General features: G+C 41.7%; 1 protein-coding gene across 3 annotated transcripts in view; it reads left to right on the top strand.

Annotated features, from left to right (window-relative positions):
- Gfra1 (GDNF family receptor alpha 1) overlaps positions 1-19,952 on the top strand; it is a 201,315-nt gene that overhangs the window by 160,901 nt on the left and 20,462 nt on the right. For all 3 annotated transcript variants that reach the window (XM_023561417.2, XM_063244810.1, XM_003479324.5), the window contains 3 exons: positions 2,900-3,009; positions 5,627-5,761; positions 9,253-9,434. In XM_023561417.2, coding sequence (XP_023417185.1) covers positions 2,900-3,009; positions 5,627-5,761; positions 9,253-9,434 — 427 coding nt within the window. The remainder of the gene's footprint in view (positions 1-2,899; positions 3,010-5,626; positions 5,762-9,252; positions 9,435-19,952) is intronic.

Below are 19,952 nucleotides of genomic sequence, written 5' to 3'. Positions count from 1 at the left end.
ACTTGAATCCCAAAGCAGACGTGACATGATTTTTCAGTGGGTTTGACTCTATCACAGTGGCTCCAGAACAGCATTGTGAATGAATAATTAATTCTTTAAGAGCAACACAAAGTCTTCTTTTGAAACAGTTGCTGATAACAGTGGTGTGAATACTCTCACCATGACACCATCAAGTTAGCATTGTGATGCCAGCTAACCGCAAATTCCTCAAAATTGACCCACTAGTTAGTACTGAGCTGGTTTCAGCACACCCCTAGCAAACTTCTTACTTCATTTTTTTCTTCCTCTAAAATGGAACCCTATAATGTGACTACTCTGTCTTCAAGTGTCAACATGGAAAGGGGTGTCAAATATGATAGATCCTTGAATGTGGATACTGTGAGGTTGTCTGCTCACTCTTATTTTGAAATTCTTCCCATCCATGGACTGTTGGTGTTGGTGTTAGGGCTGGGATCTGTGCCCACAGTTTCCTCTCAAATGCAGCTGTCCGGGTTCTGCTCAGAGTATATTTTGTTTTATTCTCCCAGTCAGGACTATGCTTTTTGCAGCAGACTGACTCAATTAGCCTTTCATTCCAGAGTCCAATTGCAAGTCAATTCTGAGGTTGTTAAGTGAGATGAGTCTGGTGGCATTAGCCTTGCAGTGAAGGACAGTAATCCACATCACAGAGTTGTTGAGTTAACAGTTTGCTCCAGAGACTCTGAGAAACAGGAGATGCATCTCTAGGGAGCAGGCAAGGGATGAGGGACTGCCTGGTCAGAGCTCTGCTCAGTCCAAATTGTATGTGGAACTTTAGCTCCAGCTGCCTGGACCACAGTTGGCCTTTGCAAAGTTAAAAACCAAGCACCACTAGATCATTAACTTTCATGAGCAGGAAGATTCTTCTGAAATTAACGCCCCGTTCAAGCTGGATGCCATCAGAGCCAGTTGAGTAAGCCTGAGCCACTTTTAGAAATTTCCTCCAAAAAAATAAATCCTTTAAGTGGACTACAGAAAATAGCTAGGTTTTATATCCTTCAATGTGTTCAGTTAAAATCAGAAAACACCAGTGAGGCATGGACTATAGCTAAGATCCAGGCTCGTATATGCACTCAAACGCAAGCTTCATTGGGAAAATCTGGCCAAGTCACTTAACTTCAGCACATGGCCCTGCTTGGGAAGTGTTACACAGGGCCTCTCTGAGAAGTGTCAGGTGCTGTGAAAAGCAAATAAAGCAGGCCTTCCAGAGCCTGCTCCAGGTACTCACTAACCAGGCACCTAGAATGTACAGTACAGAGGTTCCCAGATAGGCACAGTGAGTGAGGTGTGGGCATAGCTGTTTACAGGGTTCAAGGACAGAAACACATGAGCACCGTGCTGGCTGCACAGAGAACTGTGAACTTAGATTGTTTATTATGCTTTTTAATGCCCCTTCTGTTTCAAAATATATGGAAAGAACATTGACGGTATCTCCCACAGACCATCATAGGCCTTTGTGATTTTGCCACACATCTCCCTCACTAAACCAACTTTGTTAATGTCATAAACTAAATGCTAACTAAATGCAATTTCTTGGGTGGAAAAAAGTAAAAAAAGAAAAAAAAAAAGAGATCCTAGGTATGTCAGCAGACAACCCAGGGGTGAGCTAAAGACAGAAGAAAACTGTGATAACACCCCATTATCTCCCATAATTGCCAGATAATTTAAATTCTCCTGCAGTCCATTGTATTCTCCCAAAGAAACAGAGTTGTTGTCTGCTGAGATGACCTCAGAGGTCACCCAGTTCTCATTCAGGATTACTCCAACAATGTCCTCTTCAGACTGTAGAACAACCAGCTAGCCACAACTGAGCTCTCTTCCTTCCTAGACTGGCATATATATCTGTGGCTTCTCTTTACTTCTGGGTTTCTACATCCTCACCACTCAGCAGGGCTTCCGGCTGGCCTGTGTCAGTCCCTGGAGAGTTCCTAAAGCACACACAGAGCTGCACTTTGACCAGCCATAGGCCCACTGCGCACTGCCCACAGTAAACCTTACCCATCCTTCTGGCCTTTCACGTTGCTTCTTCAAAGGCAGCCTCCTCGGTGCTGCTGGGCTGGGGTAAATCACTACCCTGGGATGGGGTGTGAGAGAAGACTTAGACGGAGAGGTACACATTCTTAAAGCCTGTGGCAATTATGGGAGCAGATGGGCTGTAGGATCCTATTTTGATGCCAGGGACATGTTTCTGTACAAAGTAAATATTTTCCCACTGTGGATCTCTGGTGAGTGTGTGGAGAAGCATATTGCCTAAAGATGCAAATAAGTCTAGTCAGAAATAAATATTGAATAAAACTTCAAAGCCTCTAGATTTCTTGAGTTATAGGCCCTGAAGACTTCTCTCCAAATAAGCAGACACACACAGGTGGAGGAGAGCTTAGGGAGGGAATAGTTGGGAGATTTTTAAAGAAAGGATGCCAACATTTTAATAGTTCATGTTCTGTTTGTGTGTGTATGCAGAACAAGGCATGTCAACAAAGGAATAAAGAGAAGTTATGCCTGTCCAGAGACTTAGAATTTTTTTCTTCTAAGTATATTTTTTATTTACAGTTGACACATAATATGTTATACATATTTATGGGATTCATGTAACACTGTAAGACATGTACACAATATACAACGATCAGATCAGTCATACTCATTACCTTGAACATGTATCATTTGCTTGCATTGGGAACATTCAGAATTCCTCTCTATGAGCTACTTCGTAATGCAATTATTTGTCAATCATAGTTACCTTCCAGTGTGACAGAAAATTAGAAATTATTCCTCTTTCCAACTGTACCACTATACTAATTTACCATCCCTTCTCTAGCACCATCCTTCCAGCCCAGAAGCTTGGGAAGTTTTAAGCACATTTCACCCTATTTTTCCATTGTAGATCTCGCCTTGCAGATTTTTTTACCAACTGCCAGCCAGAGTCAAGGTCTGTCAGCAGCTGTCTGAAGGAGAACTACGCAGACTGCCTCCTCGCCTACTCAGGGCTGATTGGTAAGATGGGGGAAGGCAGGATGGGAGAAGAGTCCGGTAGACAAATACATTCTTTCATTGTAGCCTGATGATGTCTACACACGTGAAAATCAGTAGCCTTCTGTGCTGGAGTTTTGACAATAGGCTCTGTAGAATTTGCCTGTTTAAAAAATAATAAGAACCAGAATAATGGGTAAACAAAAGACAAAGAAAAGAAAAAGATAAGGGGCAAGGAAACCGCAAGCATGAAAATGAGTGACATCTCTCAGATAGGGAGCTGACCGTGCAAAGCACAAGCAGCAGAGGGGGAAAAAAAAAGCCTAGTTATGGAAGAAGAGAGCAAGTCAAACAAAGTTAATTGAATTAGACAACTTTACAGTGAAGGAACTTGGAAGTCATTCTATCTGGGGAAATCAAAAAAGCTGTTTCCCAGAAATGGCCTTTTGGAAATAATGCTAAATACCAAGGTCCATCTTGTCATTTGCATTCTTGGTAATTCAACTCTCTATGTGCAGGGGGATCCATAGACTAATATTCCCCTGCTGGAAATACTGTGTCATAGCAAATGCGGTATTTCCTGTCTTTGGAGGTTGTAGAGTCTAGAGGAACCATGATCTCAGCATTCAAGAGAACAATTAAGCGAGTCACCAGTGTTTAGAAAGGGAGCCAGCAAGAGGCACACTTGTGCTTTGGGAGAAGGGGGACTAGCAGGAGGAAAGATGGTGTGCTAGGTGCCAGGGACAACAGAAGCCTCCCTGTCAGGGCTCGATTGCATTTGGCATTTGAGATGGGACATACAGGGAAAAGCTGGGGAAAGAGAAAAATCGCAGTTGTCAGAGCACAGTGGAGCACTATGGTGTGCTTCACCACCAGGTCTGTGTCAGGGTCACATGCATCATCAGCAGGAAGAGCCTCCCACCAGCATGGCAGCACAGATTAAACCCTTGGTCACCAGAATGTCCTTGTCAGGAGCCTTGGAAATGCAGTGATGGTATTTAATGCAGAGATATTGTTGGTTCTGATGTTTTTGCAAGGGTACCTGTGCTCCCTTGAGTCATACCTTCCCCTCATTTTATTAGTGAGTTAGTATTCTAGATATACAGTCATGCTTTCCTCTGCATAACTAAATTAGCTACCAAATACGGAATTATAGAGATAACAAAAACCATTAAGGCACACTCATGTTTTTAAAAAATGAAAAGTGAAATAATACCAGAGAAGCTCACAGAAAAATTTAAATACCCACAACCCCACTCCTTCTCCCATAGCTAGTCACTGTGAATACTCCAGTCTGCAGCCTCCCTGGTACACAGGCTCCTTAACTCCTCTGTTAGTGGCTAAGGTAAGGTATTGCCAACTCTGCTAGAGACCTAGGCTTGCCAAACCCTTGCATGTCCCAGGAGGATGGAAAGAAGGGAGAAAGCAGTAGAGGTGGTGAGTTCCACAGGCCAACATTTATTTCAGTTTTGGGTCTGGATCTCTTTCTCAGTGCTAGTTCCTGGGTCATTGGAACCTAACTTATTTTTGCACAAAGCCTATTTCTACTTCTTTGGTATGTCATACATCCCCTCTGGTGCCTGAAATACAATGGTTTTACCTCCTCACTCAGTATTTGGGATGCCTATTGTTTTGTCAGCTAAGTTAGAGCTCCCTTGGTATTGTAGCTTAAAATTCTTAGGCCAAGTTGTAATAGGTGTCACTCATTTCCAGTTAGGAAGGAATGTAGGGCAAAGACAATATACCACTTGACCCAAAGGGTTTACAAAAATTGGTGTTTATGAACTGAATACTGAATTGGTGTTTATGAACTGAATCTTGTGGATTACTGACATCTATTATGTCTTAATTCCACTGAAATATCTAAAAACCTGAATGCTTCCTGGCATTGGTGAGTATTGCCTGGTGTAAGCCACCCCGGGAAAGACATTTGGGCTGCATTAAATATAAATGCATTGTGTAATTGTGCCATTTGAGTACTTACAGGAAAATCATGAATATCACAAAATTTAGCAAAAGGGACCACCCAGAATTTCTTTAAGGACTATGTAGTGTCCACAGACAGTAGCGTAGAGTCCTTGGCTCAGAGAAGGTCCAGTGTTTGTTTCCAATGCTTTCACAACTTAGAAGGCTATTTAAATCAGTTGAGAATCTGGTGAGCCAGAGCCTTGTTACAAATGTACAGACATTCAGGATGTGGGGGATCCGTCAAGGCTCTTAAACTTCCCTGTACTTCAGAGAGAAATGGATTCAAAGCCCTAAACAGATTTTTTAAATCTATAGACCCAGTGCTATCTCTTTATGAAGATTAATGACAGTTTTATGAAAATGCAAGGGATTTGGCAACTTACACATTCTAAGTTAATTCTCTCCTTCTGTATGACATCCATACCATTTTTGCAGGGGAAAAATACTGTAAGTGCAACTCAAGGAGTTCTATTATAATTTTTAAAGTAAACGTGTAAATTACATGCTCAAGATAAATCACCAAGAAAATATGCTGCTTAACATAATTTCCCACTCAGCAAACACAGTGCTTGTAATTATCCATGGCACATCCCTTGTGAGAGTAACATTTGTTTCTTTTCTGTGGAAAAGTCCATATCTTCACAGGAATTAAATGCCTTGTTTTTACTCTTAGGCACAGTGATGACCCCCAACTACATAGACTCCAGCAGCCTCAGTGTGGCCCCATGGTGTGACTGCTTCAACAGTGGAAATGATCTGGAAGAGTGCTTGAAATTTTTGAATTTCTTCAAGGACAATAAATGTCTTAGTGAGTTAAAAAAAAAAGGAAGAAGCATGCAAACCTATCAAGCTTGAACTGTACCTTCTTGCTTTTTGTGCCTTCTGCCTCCCTCTCTCCCCTTCTTTCTCTCTCCTTCCCTTTCCTGACTTCAACTCCTCCTGGCCACACTGCATGATGTAGCAGGCACCACATGAGTAACGAACTGAGTGCTCCTAAGATTATGAATCCAAGGACCCGAGAGAGAGCAAGAGATTCAAATGACCCACAGCACATTATGTGGGAAAGAACAGTTCCATCTGCAGATCAAATTTTGATCTTGGCAACCAGCAGAGAGTCAGTTCCCAAGGTTCTGAAAACCTGGGCAGAATATACAATGTGAGAGGTTCAGACAAATTAGATAGGTGATAGGCCTCCAAGGACCCGCTAGGAAAAATTAGAATGTTAACATCAATAGCGCCTTGGATTTGCAGGGTTGGCTCAGAGCAAAAGCAACAAACCTTGAGAGGAGGAAGCTGAGGATGCAGCCTGGAGACTTAGAATGTCAGTTATCTTGGGAAATGAGATACACAAGGGGTGTGCAGGGATGAGATGGGGGCATCCTTCTTGGAAATGGAGTCGGTTATTGCTGCAGTGTCCTTTAGGCAATTTAGAAACATGTTTCCTAAAGGGACAGAGATAGAAGGAAATGTGCCAATGTGAACAATGGGCGTCTATCAGACAGATCCAAAAACATGGTGCCAGTTCTCACAGGCACCCTGACAAGCATGCTCCAGATGACTGTCTGAGATACTTGAAAATTTCACTCACTGTTATGGCAGCCACTGTTTATGGAATGCCTTGTGTGCCTTCAAAGTCACACTACAGGACATGTAATACACATTATCTCATTTTCTAGACTCTGTACATGAATCTTAGGAGACATAAGTGTTATTATATCCACCTTACAGCTGAGTAAAAAGCCAGTATTCACATGGTTCACATGTAGCAGAGTTAGGATGAAACTCTTGGTTTCTTGTGTTACTTCCTGTCTCCTGAAGGTCTTGCTGATGCATGGTACTGCAAGAGCATAATTCTAAACATTAGAGCAAGATCTGACTTTCTGGTAGGAGGACTGGACCAAATTTTTAAGAATCGTGTTTCAGCCATTCTCTTGAGAGTGTTATCCTTAAGTGACAGTTTCTCCATTATGCTTAGGAAGCGCACACAAAAGAGCCTTTGAATGTTACTTGAAAACCTGTGTGTTATTTAATTTATAGAAAAGAGAAACTTCAGTCATTTGTTCACTAGATTATTGGAATGATGTTATAGAAATCAGTTGTTCTGATCCCCTTAGAAATAAAACAAGCTTTTGTTTTTTTTAAGTGAAATTTAAATCCACACAATTAGTCTCAAGTATGGAGGCTAAGACATTGGGCATGTCAAGGAATTTCATTTTCATTTGCTATTGACATATAAATGCATATACATATATACAAGTACATGTATCTTTTTATGTCTTGCACTCTTTTGGCAGAAAGCAAGTTTTAGTAAATCAATGGCAGTAGCATCATCATGCAAAAGGATTTTGCTCATAGTAGCTGGAAAACTTTGCCCTCACAGAGACATTGAAGTTATCCCTGCTTAATAACATTTTGGTAAAGAAGACAGTTGTCTGAAATCTTACTGCTAATGCATTTTCAATAAAAATAAATGCATTTGGCTTGCAACAAGGACCAAAGCCAGCCAGAATTTTCAGTCTTTCTATTTGTACTTGGATTATACTTTGCATAGCGCATCAAAGACACAGGATTGTAAATTCAGTCTCTTGTAAAAGGTATTAAACTAGGAAATCAATTCTACTACCTTTGGTTGGGTTGAACCTTTCCAAATTCCCCTACCATGAACACAACTGTAACTAAGTCTTTACTTCTAGTTTGTGTGTGGGAAACAGTTATTTTTAAGTCAAATGCCTGGCAGATGTAAAGGCAAAAGAGAAGAAGAGGCTGGAGGAGAAGTGAAATATCAGTTGCATCACTCAAGCCTTTATGCGGATGCCTCCTCCTCTATCAGCTTCCCTGGACCAGTAAATATCAGCTTCCTCTTTCCACCCAGCTGCTTCCCCGCTCTCTCTTGCTTCCCATTTCCCTGGGCATTTCACACCATCTATGTGTTGTAGATTTACTTATTTCCCTCTTTGGTTGCTGTTTGATACAGTAGGCTGCGCACATGGACCAGTGGTGTGAATGAATGAATGAGCAATTGATCAGCTGAACTCAGTGGGTCAGGCCAAACACACTGGGCAGTATGTCGGGAGCTTCAGTAAATGGCAGCAGGCTCTTGAATCTGTATTACTCAACAGGAAAAAGGAGAGTTTTTGTTACTACTTCCCTGGCTCATTTGAGAAAACTGGTCCCTACGTGCCCGTTTCTTGTTATTCTATCCACCAGTTAAGCCGTGTAACATGGCTAGAAGCATGAAAAAAGCATTTATATTAATCTGAAGCTGTTTCTTACAGCCCTCCAAAGTGCAAAGTTGTAGAAAACAAGCTTCCAATTTGCTAAACTTAAAGGATAAGAATTTTAGAACAATATGTCACTTCTAAGGGGAATATCAGATCTAAAATTATTCTGTCTTTTATATCAAAAAATGCCAACTAAGAGTTGTATATTAACAATTTGCACATTCAGGTCCCAAATGAAAGATTTTGATTTCTTACACAATGAATATGAAATAAAAAATTCCTAAATCCAGGCCAAATCCCTGAAGACCTGATTAAAAACTGTTTTTTATTCATTTTGGGGAGGGAACAGCATACAACCAATTTACTCTTGCCATAAAAACAATCTAATCCCATGAAATTGTAATAAGCTTTTAAAAGTTTTACATTTTAAACTTTTCATTTAAATAGGGCTGCTCCTATCTAATTATGCAGATTTTGTTTGGAAGGCTGGGAGTAGAAAAGGAAAAAATAATCTTACTTAAGTGTTCACTAGATATTGATGAGGTTTGGGGGTAGTTTTTTTCTCTTACAGAAACCGGCTACATTTTGCCTGCTAAATTAGTGTGAATGCCACTGAGTTGCTGCAGTCTTATTATTAGGGATGTTTTAAAGAAGAAAAGGCACCAATTAATTTGCTTTTAGTCTAGAATTTTGACGCAGCATGGAGATTTTGGGAAAATGGCACAGTTACAATCCCAAGTAATCGGTCTGAGGCTGGGTTTCCAAAGGGCTTGACTCATGAGTATTTCAAGGCAAGCACCTTGTTCAGCACCTGATACATATATAGGAACACAATAAATATTTGTTGCATTTGGAATATAGCTAAGTGTCCAGCTCAGTGTTTAATGACTGAATTGATTTTTGACCTCGTGACTCAGAAGACTGATTCTCAGTGTGTGTGGACTGGATGGATGGATGGGTTTTGTTCAGACAAGTCCAATCCTATAATCAGAATTTCTAGTGTGCCTCTCTGACTGTGTGCATCTTGTTACATTTGTTGCCTGACTTTGGAATTGGATTCCCTCCTGTTTTACTGCAGAAAATGCAATTCAGGCTTTTGGCAATGGCTCCGATGTGACTGTGTGGCAGCCAGCTCTCCCGGTACAGACCACCACTGCCACCACCACTACAGCCTTCCGAGTCAGAAACAAGCCCCTGGGGCCAGCAGGGTCTGAGAATGAAATCCCCACACATGTTTTACCGCCTTGCGCAAATTTACAGGTGAGAATTGGTCTGAGTTTCCTATTGGAGCTCACTTCCGGGGGGAACTTGAATTCATTTTATGAAATGCACGTAAAGATGAATGAGAAATGCTGCTCAATTTGAATCTGAAAATTGAATTTTAAACATTGAATGGAGATGGTGATGTGTCCTATATAGAAAAGAAAGATGGCCTATGAAACTGATACTACTGTTTACTAGTGATGTGGCTTTGGCCAAGGCACTTGTGTCCAGCTCTGTTAAATGAGGGATCTGGAAAGATACAGCCCCAAAGTTTTGATTGTGGGGTGGTAGAGTTGGGTTGGCTATTTACTTATGGTGTTGGTTTATGTTCTTTTCAAATTAGCATATTAAAGAGAAAGGAATCCTTGGGTTGGTACCATCATAGCTATTTAAAAATCACTGTTTCTTTCATTGGACTCTGTTCGTGAGCTGGGAAGCATTCAGAGTCCAATGAAAGACTGGCACTCATCTGGGTCTGTAAAACAGAACTACAATATAGAAACAGTGATTTCCTGCCTTTGGTCAAAAGCAGAGTGTTCTACTTTCATTGATTTATCAAAGTAATGAGTATTAGACAATTTGGTAAGAAATTATCTGTATGTTCATTAAGCTTCTGTACAAATTTTATCTTTTTGGGTATTGTCTTCCTGATGGCTGCAGAAGTAGTACTACTATGATATTCTACCCTTAGAGAAATGACTTCTGTTCGAGTGTGCAGTTGTGGATCACAAAAGCAGCACTGGGAATCCAGGAACCTCATTCTTTTCATCATTTTGTTTTTTTCTGTGTGGCTACATGGTGCCTTCTGTATCTTTACCGTGCTTGGGAAGAGAATGCTCTGTAATCTTAAGTCTCACACTTACCACTGCAATACATGCCCTCCTTCCTCACCACAAGTCAGCCTCACTGGAATTCTCAGAATTCTTCCTTTGCCAAATACCAGCTTGTACAACAGTATCAGGGCAGTGTTTCTACTTTAGTAAGTTGCTTGATGTATTTTCTCACTTCCAGCATTCCCTCTCCTTAGATGTCCTGCATGCTCTTTACCTAAGCTTTGGTATCTCTCCTTAGTTATCATGGGTCCCATTTCAACATAGAGTCTCAGAGACATACAGAAAGTAAAGAGAAGGCAAATATGGAAACTACATAGTCCAGGGTCAACCAGATGTTCTTTAGGTATCTAAACCATTTCCTGAGTCTTTAACACTTCCAGCGCAGTGGGCAGAGAGTGCCAGAGCTGGGAGGTGACTTGGAGAATAATCTTGTATCCTCTAACTCCTCCATTCTGCAGCAAGACCCCAAGTTTTACAAAAAAGAAGTGACTTATACAAAGTTCCCCAGCCAGGCATCTAGAGTCAGGCAATGGACAGGATCTCTTATTCATTTCTGAATAGGGCTCAGTGCCCACTCTGTAAGACCAGTCTTTGTTTCCTTTCGATATCCCAGATTCTAGTCTCATCAAAGACAGTGGCCACCTTATGAGGACTTTGTCCTCATAAGGTGGTAAATATGAGCCAGTGGTGGTTTCTGATCAGTAAGAATGGTGAGCTCTGGCTGCAGCAGAACCAGAGGCACAGAAGTAATATTAAAGCATGGCATATAGGGTTTCTGTTTGACCTGGCAGAGGGGGCCATGAAAGAGTGGGACCGACCAGGAAATGAGTGGCTGCCCCTCTCTTCTCGTGATGTGCACTAGAACTGAACATCTGGCTCCAACTCACCCTCCCATATCTGTACCTATCAGACTCGGAATGAACATCCAAGACTATGTCAAACCCTTCTGTAATCTTCACCAGCACTGTGCCTTCATTGAGCATGCTGACCACTTTAAGCCTCAGTCTCCCCTGTTACAAGGCATGAAAATGGTCTTGCTGCTAGAATTGGGAGGATTAAATAGAGGCAGAATTAATGCCTCTGAATGACACTTTTAGAATGTCTTGTGCTGATCCCAGTCAGCTGGCCACATGGTTCTCTTACAAAGATGGATGATGCTGTGCCTCGCTCAGGGTGGGTGTTGGGGTGTTCTCAATGGTGTGAGTTAGCACTAACTGATGGATGGTGTATTTTATTCTTTAAAGCATTTTGAATATTTTCTCTTTACTCCTCACTTCAGCCCTTTGAGACAAGTATGGCAGATATCCTTCCCTTGTACAACTAGGCAATTGAGGCAGAAAGAGCTAGTAACAGCCAAAATTGCATACTATTTTCATTGATAGTCTCTGCATTTTTGCCTTGTTCTGTGACCTGTGTCTCTGAGTTAGGAACAGACAGTGAGGAAGAAGTAAAGAGCAGAAAAGGAAGAAAGGGGAAGCCAGGTTTGAAAGAGCCTGGCTCTTTCTGAAGGCCAGGGATACAGATGAAGAAGACAAATACAAAGCTCATACTCTATACTATATGCCAACTCATCTTGTCAGTTTGCCTGGATTAAGAGACTCATGGAGAGGTGATTGAATTGTGGGAGCACTATACTTATCCAGGGAGTAACCCACTGATATTCATGGCGAAATTGGCTACAGGAGGTGAAACCCATTTGGAGGAGTAAGTCACAGGGATGTGCCTTTGAAAGATGTTTCTCTTGCTGGCACTCTTCCCTGTGCTCTGCTTCTGGCCACATAAGTGAGCAACTTTAATTCATCATGCTATTCCTCTGTGGTGTTCCTGCTTTGAAGCCAGCAAACCATGGACTGGACCATCTGAAACAAGTAGTCAAATTAAGACTCTTTTCCTTTAAGCTGCAGGTATCAGGTCTTTTGTCTCAGTAATAGGGAAGCTAATAAACATTGGTTTCTTCATGCCTGAGTTACAGGAGACAGATAAAGGGAGGACTGAAAGTTTGTCAATAAAACTGTGTGCAACTTGATGACCTTTTTAGAGTGACCTATATGAAGATAGTTGAAAGGATTATTTGAGGCCAGAGGATCCAAAGGTGACAAATTCAGGGATTCACTCTAGAATGTGGACCCTCTGGCTGACTGAGGACTCCTGCTCTATGCAGAACTCCCAGGGGGCTCGTTCTCCACATCTGCCCTTCTGTTGCCTGCCTGGCTGTCTAGATGAATTACCACTTGCCAGGGGTCCTAGAAATATCTTAGAATGACATTTGTCCCAGCCGCCTGTGTCATGACTAGGAATAGAACTGACTTAAACCAGCTTGAGATCCATTGGTAACAGATTTGGAGACAATCAACAGTCTTTGACAGCTCTAAAGTTCATGTCCCATGTGCCCTCTCCTAATGTTTTAAAATATATAATAATAGAAGAAAACTCTCAGTGATTAGAGTATCTATCTTAACATTTGAGATACGTTTCCTCCTTGGAAAGGAAGACATAAGAATAAACATTTTTGAAAGTCTGCTTCCAAAGGTTGTTATCAACTAACCTAAGGTGTTCTACCTGGGTAGCTTTGAGTGTGGTGATCAGGGACTCATCTGTGACTCCTGGAAAAGGCTGTGCTTTAAAAAAGCAAAGTTGATTGATTAGTATGAAATGTCATGGAAATGTCCAAGAGCTAACCCCCTGAGGTGATAAAATACTGGGTTTTGGGTAACCTGCCAAGCTCCCATGTCAGGATTAATTGGCAGTCATATTAGTAACAAGCATGATGCAAGCTGTGCTATTGTTGGCATATTCCTTTGATTTGTACAAAGTGGTCACGTGAAAAACAAAGAAACCTTAATAATTCTACCAATTATTTCATCATCTGTACACTTGAGTGGTCTGCTAACTGGAAAAGCTCAGGATATTTAAACCAAATGGACTGTACTTGTCGATTACTTAAAGAAAATATCACTAGAGATTAAGTCAGTATTAGAAGAATTTGTATTTTTGCATGATTGTACACTGCTTAACCCTTTTAACTTACAGTGAAGACTTTCTTAAATGCGACATTTTTAGACCTCTGTCTTTCATATTGAAATGAATTACATTTGTCCTTTTGTATCTATAGGGAATTTGTTTTGGGGTCCTCAAAGGATACCAAAATCCATGGATGCTCAAGTGTCTTACATAAAATACATACTACTTGCATATAATGCAGTACATTTTCCTGTGCATTTAAAATCATTTCTAAATTACTTATAATACCTAATACAAATGTATATAAATCATTGTTCACTGTATTGTTTAGGTAATAGTGACAGTATAAAAGTTCTTATATATTCAGTTCAGACAGAATATTTTTGCTGATATTTTTGACTCAGGGTTGTTTGAACCCTCAGAATTTATGGAGACAGAGGGCTGGCTATAGCAGAGGCTGGCTATGGCTTTGGGACTAAGATAAGAACCCTTAAGTCTCACTTCCTCTGCTCTTTTATTCCCTTCCCTCTGAAAGTGGAGTGGTAGGTCCTAAGGCAAACTCAGAATCAAGGCCAGCAGGATAGCTGGAGGCCAGCTGCAGGAAGTTGGCAGGAGCTGTAGAGAACAGCGTCAGCCACAAAGTTGGTTTTTTGGTGAGCCAAATGAAACACATCTGTGCGTGTCCATGGGTGGGACATGGTAAGCCAGTGGTGGTACATTCCAGGTTTAGGACCCCCGCCCCCAGGTTTAGGTTTCCTCCCCTAGTCCTAGTGGAAGTTTTGAGGCAGCACTATAGAAAGATACCAGCAGAAGAGCTTAGTTTTGAAAGTGGCTTGCACATGGTAGACAGTGTCTACAAGAATGCTTCCTGCCCAACTTAGCAATGCAGCTTTTCTGCCTGCCTTGCACCCCATCCCCACCACACACATCATCTTCTCTGCTGGCCAGACCACAATAGCCCTAAAGAATGTGCAACAGAAACACTATGGACCCTCTGTGCACTTGGGGGCTGGGACACAGCAGAATCCAGCACCTGCTTGGAGCGAAGACCTGCAGCATCCCTGGATCTCAGTCTAGGTCGATAGCTCCATCTGTGGAACTCAGTCTAGGTCCATATCTCCTGGCCTCCCAGGAGAGCCCCACACTCCTTTCCTTCTCATCTCAGAGTGGAGTCAACTTATTTGCAGACTTGGGATTCTGAAGGATGTGACTGGCAGGACAAATGGAAAGAAGACATGATCCCTTTAATTCCTTGATATTGTGCACAAGAATGTAGACAATAGTCTATATTTAGATGTCCTTTCCCCTCCCACTACTACCCCAGTTTCTCATGGGACTCAAACAAAGTCTATTTGTTTTAGTTAGAGCCAGACCAGTCCAGAAATAATTTTGAAACTCTTCCCAGGAGGCAAACCCCAAAAGTCTAGAGGTGGAAAGAAGGTGATTATCCAAACTTGCTAAATACCTGGGACTCTGTTGGCTGTGACCAAGTGAAAATTTTAAATGTTGGATTTTCAAAGGAGAGCTGCCAATGGGTGTTCTGTAAATCATTTGTGCCGGCAGACTGACCCCATTATGTCAGCTAATCCTGGAAATACAGGAGGTAAATTTAAATCTTCAAGCATGAAGCACTTAATCAATATTCTAAATGTTTTTCTTGCAATTTATGCTTACAGAGCAATGGGGTGCTTTGGCGTCCCGTTAATCTTCCACTGGAGAAGAAGCATTTGTGAGGGAGGCTGGTGTGGTGGGCTTTGCACAGGACAGCTGGCAGAAGAGCAGCCCTGGGGATGAGAGGAGAGGCGCTTTTTACATCCCAGGCCCAGAGCAGGGGGAGGAAGCTCATATCTTGAATACTTACTCTCTCCTTTCCAGGAAGGTACTGCTAGCCCAAGAGCACTTTCTCAGATCTTGACTTTAGCATGTTGTAGATTGCATAGGAGTTCCTTTGCTGAGAAGAGCTGGGACTTTGGAGTTAACTGGAGTAAGAATTCTGGCTTTGCTTATATCATTCTCTGTGACTTTGAGCATGTTTCTTACCCTCTCTGAGTCTCTGCTATAAAACAATACCCATGTTTTGATTTTGTTATGAAGATCAAAGAACAACATTAAAATGCAAAGGGTCCAGATGAAAACCGACAACTCTTGGCTCTTGGAAAGTGACCACACTCTTCTTAGAATCGGTGCAATGTCTTACAGCTGTAACTCCACAGTACGGGACTGTAAAGGAAAATCTGTTTCCAGAGATTAGGGAAATGGAGGAAGAAAGAAGTAGTTCTTTAGATTTTTAATTCTTAATTTGTAAAAAGGGTTTGAACTGCAAGTAACACTTCCAGTTTTAAGATGACATTAAACAAAGTCCAACAGAAAGAGAGAAAGGAGTGGAATATTCTTGAGACACCAGGACAAGAAGGAAGGGAAAGAAAGGACCAGCTCTCTTGAGAGATTAAAACTGCTCTCCATGCCCTGGCTCAGTGCCCCAAAGGTATCTCTTGAGATCTCCATTCTGACAGGCTGCTTCTTGGATCTGCTATTCTAGTCACATCTCTGTCCAGCCTGGTTATCAGAATGGGACTCTGCGCCAGGGGCCTTCCCGGATCTCTAACCAATGCTGACATCAGGAAGACGTGACACAATTCTTTGAGGAAACACATCTTGTTACAGAAAAAGAAAATATTTGGAAAGTAAGCCCTGCCTCTGAGCTTCAAAGCCTAGAACATTGCAAGGTTTCCTGAATCTGCACTCTTATCTTTCCTAGTATTTGCTTAATGTTTATCTTTAAACATCTTTAAAATATTATTTACAAAACTCATGAAAGTTTTAATAACATAGGTGAAATCATAGGTTCAATGTACTGTTAATATTAATATGTCAATATTAGAGAAATTTTAAAGTTTGAATGCCCCCTAAAAATTGTCAGATGCTACCAGAGGTTACCAAACTCTGCTTGCAGAAACATTATGAGCAATCTAATCCTAGACTAGATTCTAGAACAATTTGCTTTGATAACTTGCATCACTTCAACTTTTTATGACTTGGCATTTATAAGCAATACACATACAATGCTTTCCGATAGTGATGTTCACAGTAAACCCATGAGGTTAGTGCTATTATTCTTCCCATTTTTCAGACAAGAGACCTGATCTATAAGAAAGCTTGATCAGAAGAGGAAAAATAGCAAAGTGACATTCCCCTTCTCTACCCCCCATGCATTTTAAATGCTTACATTGTGTTACCTAAGTCAGACCACTTTAAACATTTTGTTTCTGGATAACATTATTCATCCCTATAAATTAAATCAGTCTCTAAATTCTTGTCGAACATCTGGCAGATTGAAGTGTCAGACTGTTCATAAAGTAGCATAAAGAGAAGTAATGAGGCCTATTCTGACTCCAAATGTTGTACTGCAGTGCAGCTCAATTCTGATGCTAGACACCTGGAGCTGGTGTCAAACACAGGTTAAGGGCATGGTCCCCATGAAGACTGCCAGGTACATTTCTGGGGCTCTCGGGCCACCTGCACTTCCGATCCACTGGTTAAACACCAAAGTGTTGCAGAATCCCCTCAGGATTCAATTCATTGGAATGATTTACAGAATTCCAGGAAATTCTGTGCTTTACCGACAGCTTTATTGTAAGGGATATAAGTCAGGACCAGCTAAATGAAGAGATGCATGAGGCAGGATCTGGAAAGGCCTCAATCACGGACTCTCCCCATGAATGAAGGCATTTTTATGCTCTTGCCAAATGGCCAGGCATCTCCACCTAGCTTAGTGTCCACAGTTTTGTTTTGTTTTTTTTAAATAGGGTTGCCTTATGTAGGTGTGAATCAACCAGGTGATTAAATGTGACCCGAGGTTGCTTTTCCTGGTGATCAGCCCCCAATCCTGAGTCCTCTAAAAGGCTCTTGAGTAACAAAGCCACATCTATCACTCTAGAAATTCCAAGGACTTAGAGGTTATCTAAACCTCTAACTAGGAACAAAGCCTGTCAAATTCTTTATTATACAGCAATGCCTTATCAGAGTTAATTGTTTCACAATGTAATTTTAATTCTAGAAATACATTGTGAAACTCCTCAGAAAGCTGGGATTGAAATTCTGAGCATGGGGGCTCACTTTATCACTCACTAGCAATGAGACTTTGGGCACATCACTTATCCATTCTCAATTTCCTCATCTTTAAGATGGGATGATGGTAGAAGAGGCTCTAGGTTGGAATGAGGATTTCATATGTTCCTGCCTGTAAGGAATGCTCTGCCAGAGCAGTGGCCACTCCCACCCCCACCCCGAGTTGCAATTACATATTTTTATCAATTATAAGTTCAGAATATTTCTGGTCCCCTTTGTGCCATCTTCAGTGAGAGAGGAGTGGTCCCAGGGACAGTGCAGAGTTATGCATTGCTTTATAAGTCTTGCTTCCAGGAAGTTTCTGGTCTTGGTGGCCCATGTAGTTTTGTACTTATAGAGGACACTTGATATGGGTAAGAAAAGATGATGCGGCTTTGCCACAATACTGGTTTTCTAATGCAGTTCCAAGTCACCTGCTGCTCCATGGAAAATCACTTGCTTTCCCTGGCGTTCTTTGCTGAGGAGCTGCACAATCCTATACCAACCTGGCAGTTTCCCAGATGATTATTTAGTAATTTCATGGCTGTCTATTGATAAGCTCCTCCAAGTTAGGTTTGTTCAATGTTGGCAGCACCGTGTTTGGGTATGCATAATGGCTATGCAGCCCTGGGCATTACAGGACATTTAACGGCATCACCAGACTTTACCTTCTACATGCCTACCCCATCTTCCCCTTATTTTGAAAGCTAAAAGGCCAACTATCTCCTGAGGAGGTGAGGATGCCTCTGAGAATTACTATCCAAAGCTGGACTGCCTGAGAGACTACCTTTCATTTCCTCCCAGCTTTCCCCTTTACAAGGTGAGGAGCAAAGAGACATGTCAGAGCAATCTGGTCCCTTGGACCAGAACTTTCCTGACCAGTACAGCCAGGAACAACGCAATGGAGTTCTGGTTACTACCTGTTCCAGTTCATGTGAACTGCGAGAACAAAATTCCATGTACTGGGTGGTTTAAGCAGCAGAAATTTGTCATTCACAATTCTTGAGCCTGCAAATCCATGCTCGAGGTACAGGCAGATTGGGTCCCTGGTAACGGTCCACTGCATAGAGGGCCACCTTCGTGCTGTGTCCTCACATGAAAGAGGGAAAGTGCTCTGTATCCCATCCTTTTAGAGAATACAAATGCTACTATGGGGTGCTGCCCTCAGAACCTCTTCAACCTAATCATTTCCCAAAGGCTCTGCTTCCTGATGTCATCACACTGGGCATTGCAACATAGGAACACTACTAAAAACCTATTTGGGAAATTTTAATTTTTCCAAGACAATACCTTCTTCTAAGTGGTACCTTTAGATGGTACCAAAATGGCGTTCACTTGAGCTGTTTCTTGCCATTTAGAAATGTGCAGGGGTTCATAGCCTTCCTGAGCATCACATTGGCATTTTCTGAGTGAGGCTTTTTACTCCTCTAGCACCCTGGATGAGTACCTCGAGGGAGACACCATGAAGGGGACTTTTGCCACACCACACACCAGCTGGAAATGTTGATACCCAACCATAATTAGAGTTCCTCACCTGTGATCTAAGGACAGGAGATTTTCAAAAGGGGTAGAAGTGAGCTAATAAGGCCAGTAACAAACATGTCAGCATGAAAACCTTGGCACACACTGAACCCAAATGACTGTGACTCGTGGATATTGTTACTAGGCCTTTTGTTTAAGAGAGTATTCTTAGGGTTACATGTTATTGGTGGTGTTTTGTTTTATAGTCTTGTAAGGTTTCCATCGTTTCTGTGTAATACAGCATGTTTTTTGTTACCCATGGTTGTTTTTGTTTCATTAAAAAAAAAAAAAAACGTAATCTTGGCTACACCAAGTATTTACTTCACATAATGCTCTCCTGCTAAAAGTGGGTTTATTTCTCCACTCAGAAAAATGAGCTGTAGAGAGGTATCTTCCCTTAGGAGCAGTGCTGCTAAGCATCACGCATCCCCACCTAAGCTACTTCTAGGCCCCCTTGGAAATGCTGGTTGCCAAGTGGCTCCAGGGCCCAACTGCTCCCAGCACAGAGGCTGCCAATGGCCTCCTTGGACTTAACCATCCTGCTTCCAGGTGCCAGTAGAGGAGCTCAGTGGGAAGCTGCATCCAGAATCTACCCACATTAGTCCCGAGAGGAGAGAGACTATTGTAAAAACACTTCTTCAAATAACTGCTTATAGAGCATTTTCAAAGTCCTTAAGCCAGCAGAGTGCTTGAATTCAGAGCTCAAAATTGGGCATTACTCTGCTAAGGCTGCCATACAATGTGGTGTGCCAAAATGCATTTTCAGTTGTGCATTCAAACTGAATTGAATGTGGGAGCGTGGAGGCTATAACTGATACCAAAAAGTATGAATTTAATAATCTTCATTATCAGAATTCAGGGTACATATGCGTGCAGATCTCCTTCATCACAGGTATCAGGTGTATAGCTGGCTCAGTCACTAAATAATTGGCATTTTAATAAAAGATTTCCTTTATAAGGAGACATGTAGAGAGAAGTTTCTGTTATTACAGTTTCTTCTTGGGGTCCTACTAAGTGCCAGCTGCACAGCCTTTGAGCCCAGGAGGTGCTGATTCTTGTTTATTCCTCTGGTCGAAGGGACATGGGGAAAAGA

This window comes from Cavia porcellus, unplaced genomic scaffold (assembly GCF_034190915.1).
Source record: "Cavia porcellus strain 051 isolate PalLab524CR breed Dunkin Hartley unplaced genomic scaffold, mCavPor4.1 scaffold_2, whole genome shotgun sequence".
NCBI lineage: Eukaryota > Metazoa > Chordata > Mammalia > Rodentia > Caviidae > Cavia > Cavia porcellus.
The sequence above is the reverse complement of the archived record's forward strand: the minus strand, read 5'-3'. Positions and strand labels throughout refer to the sequence as shown.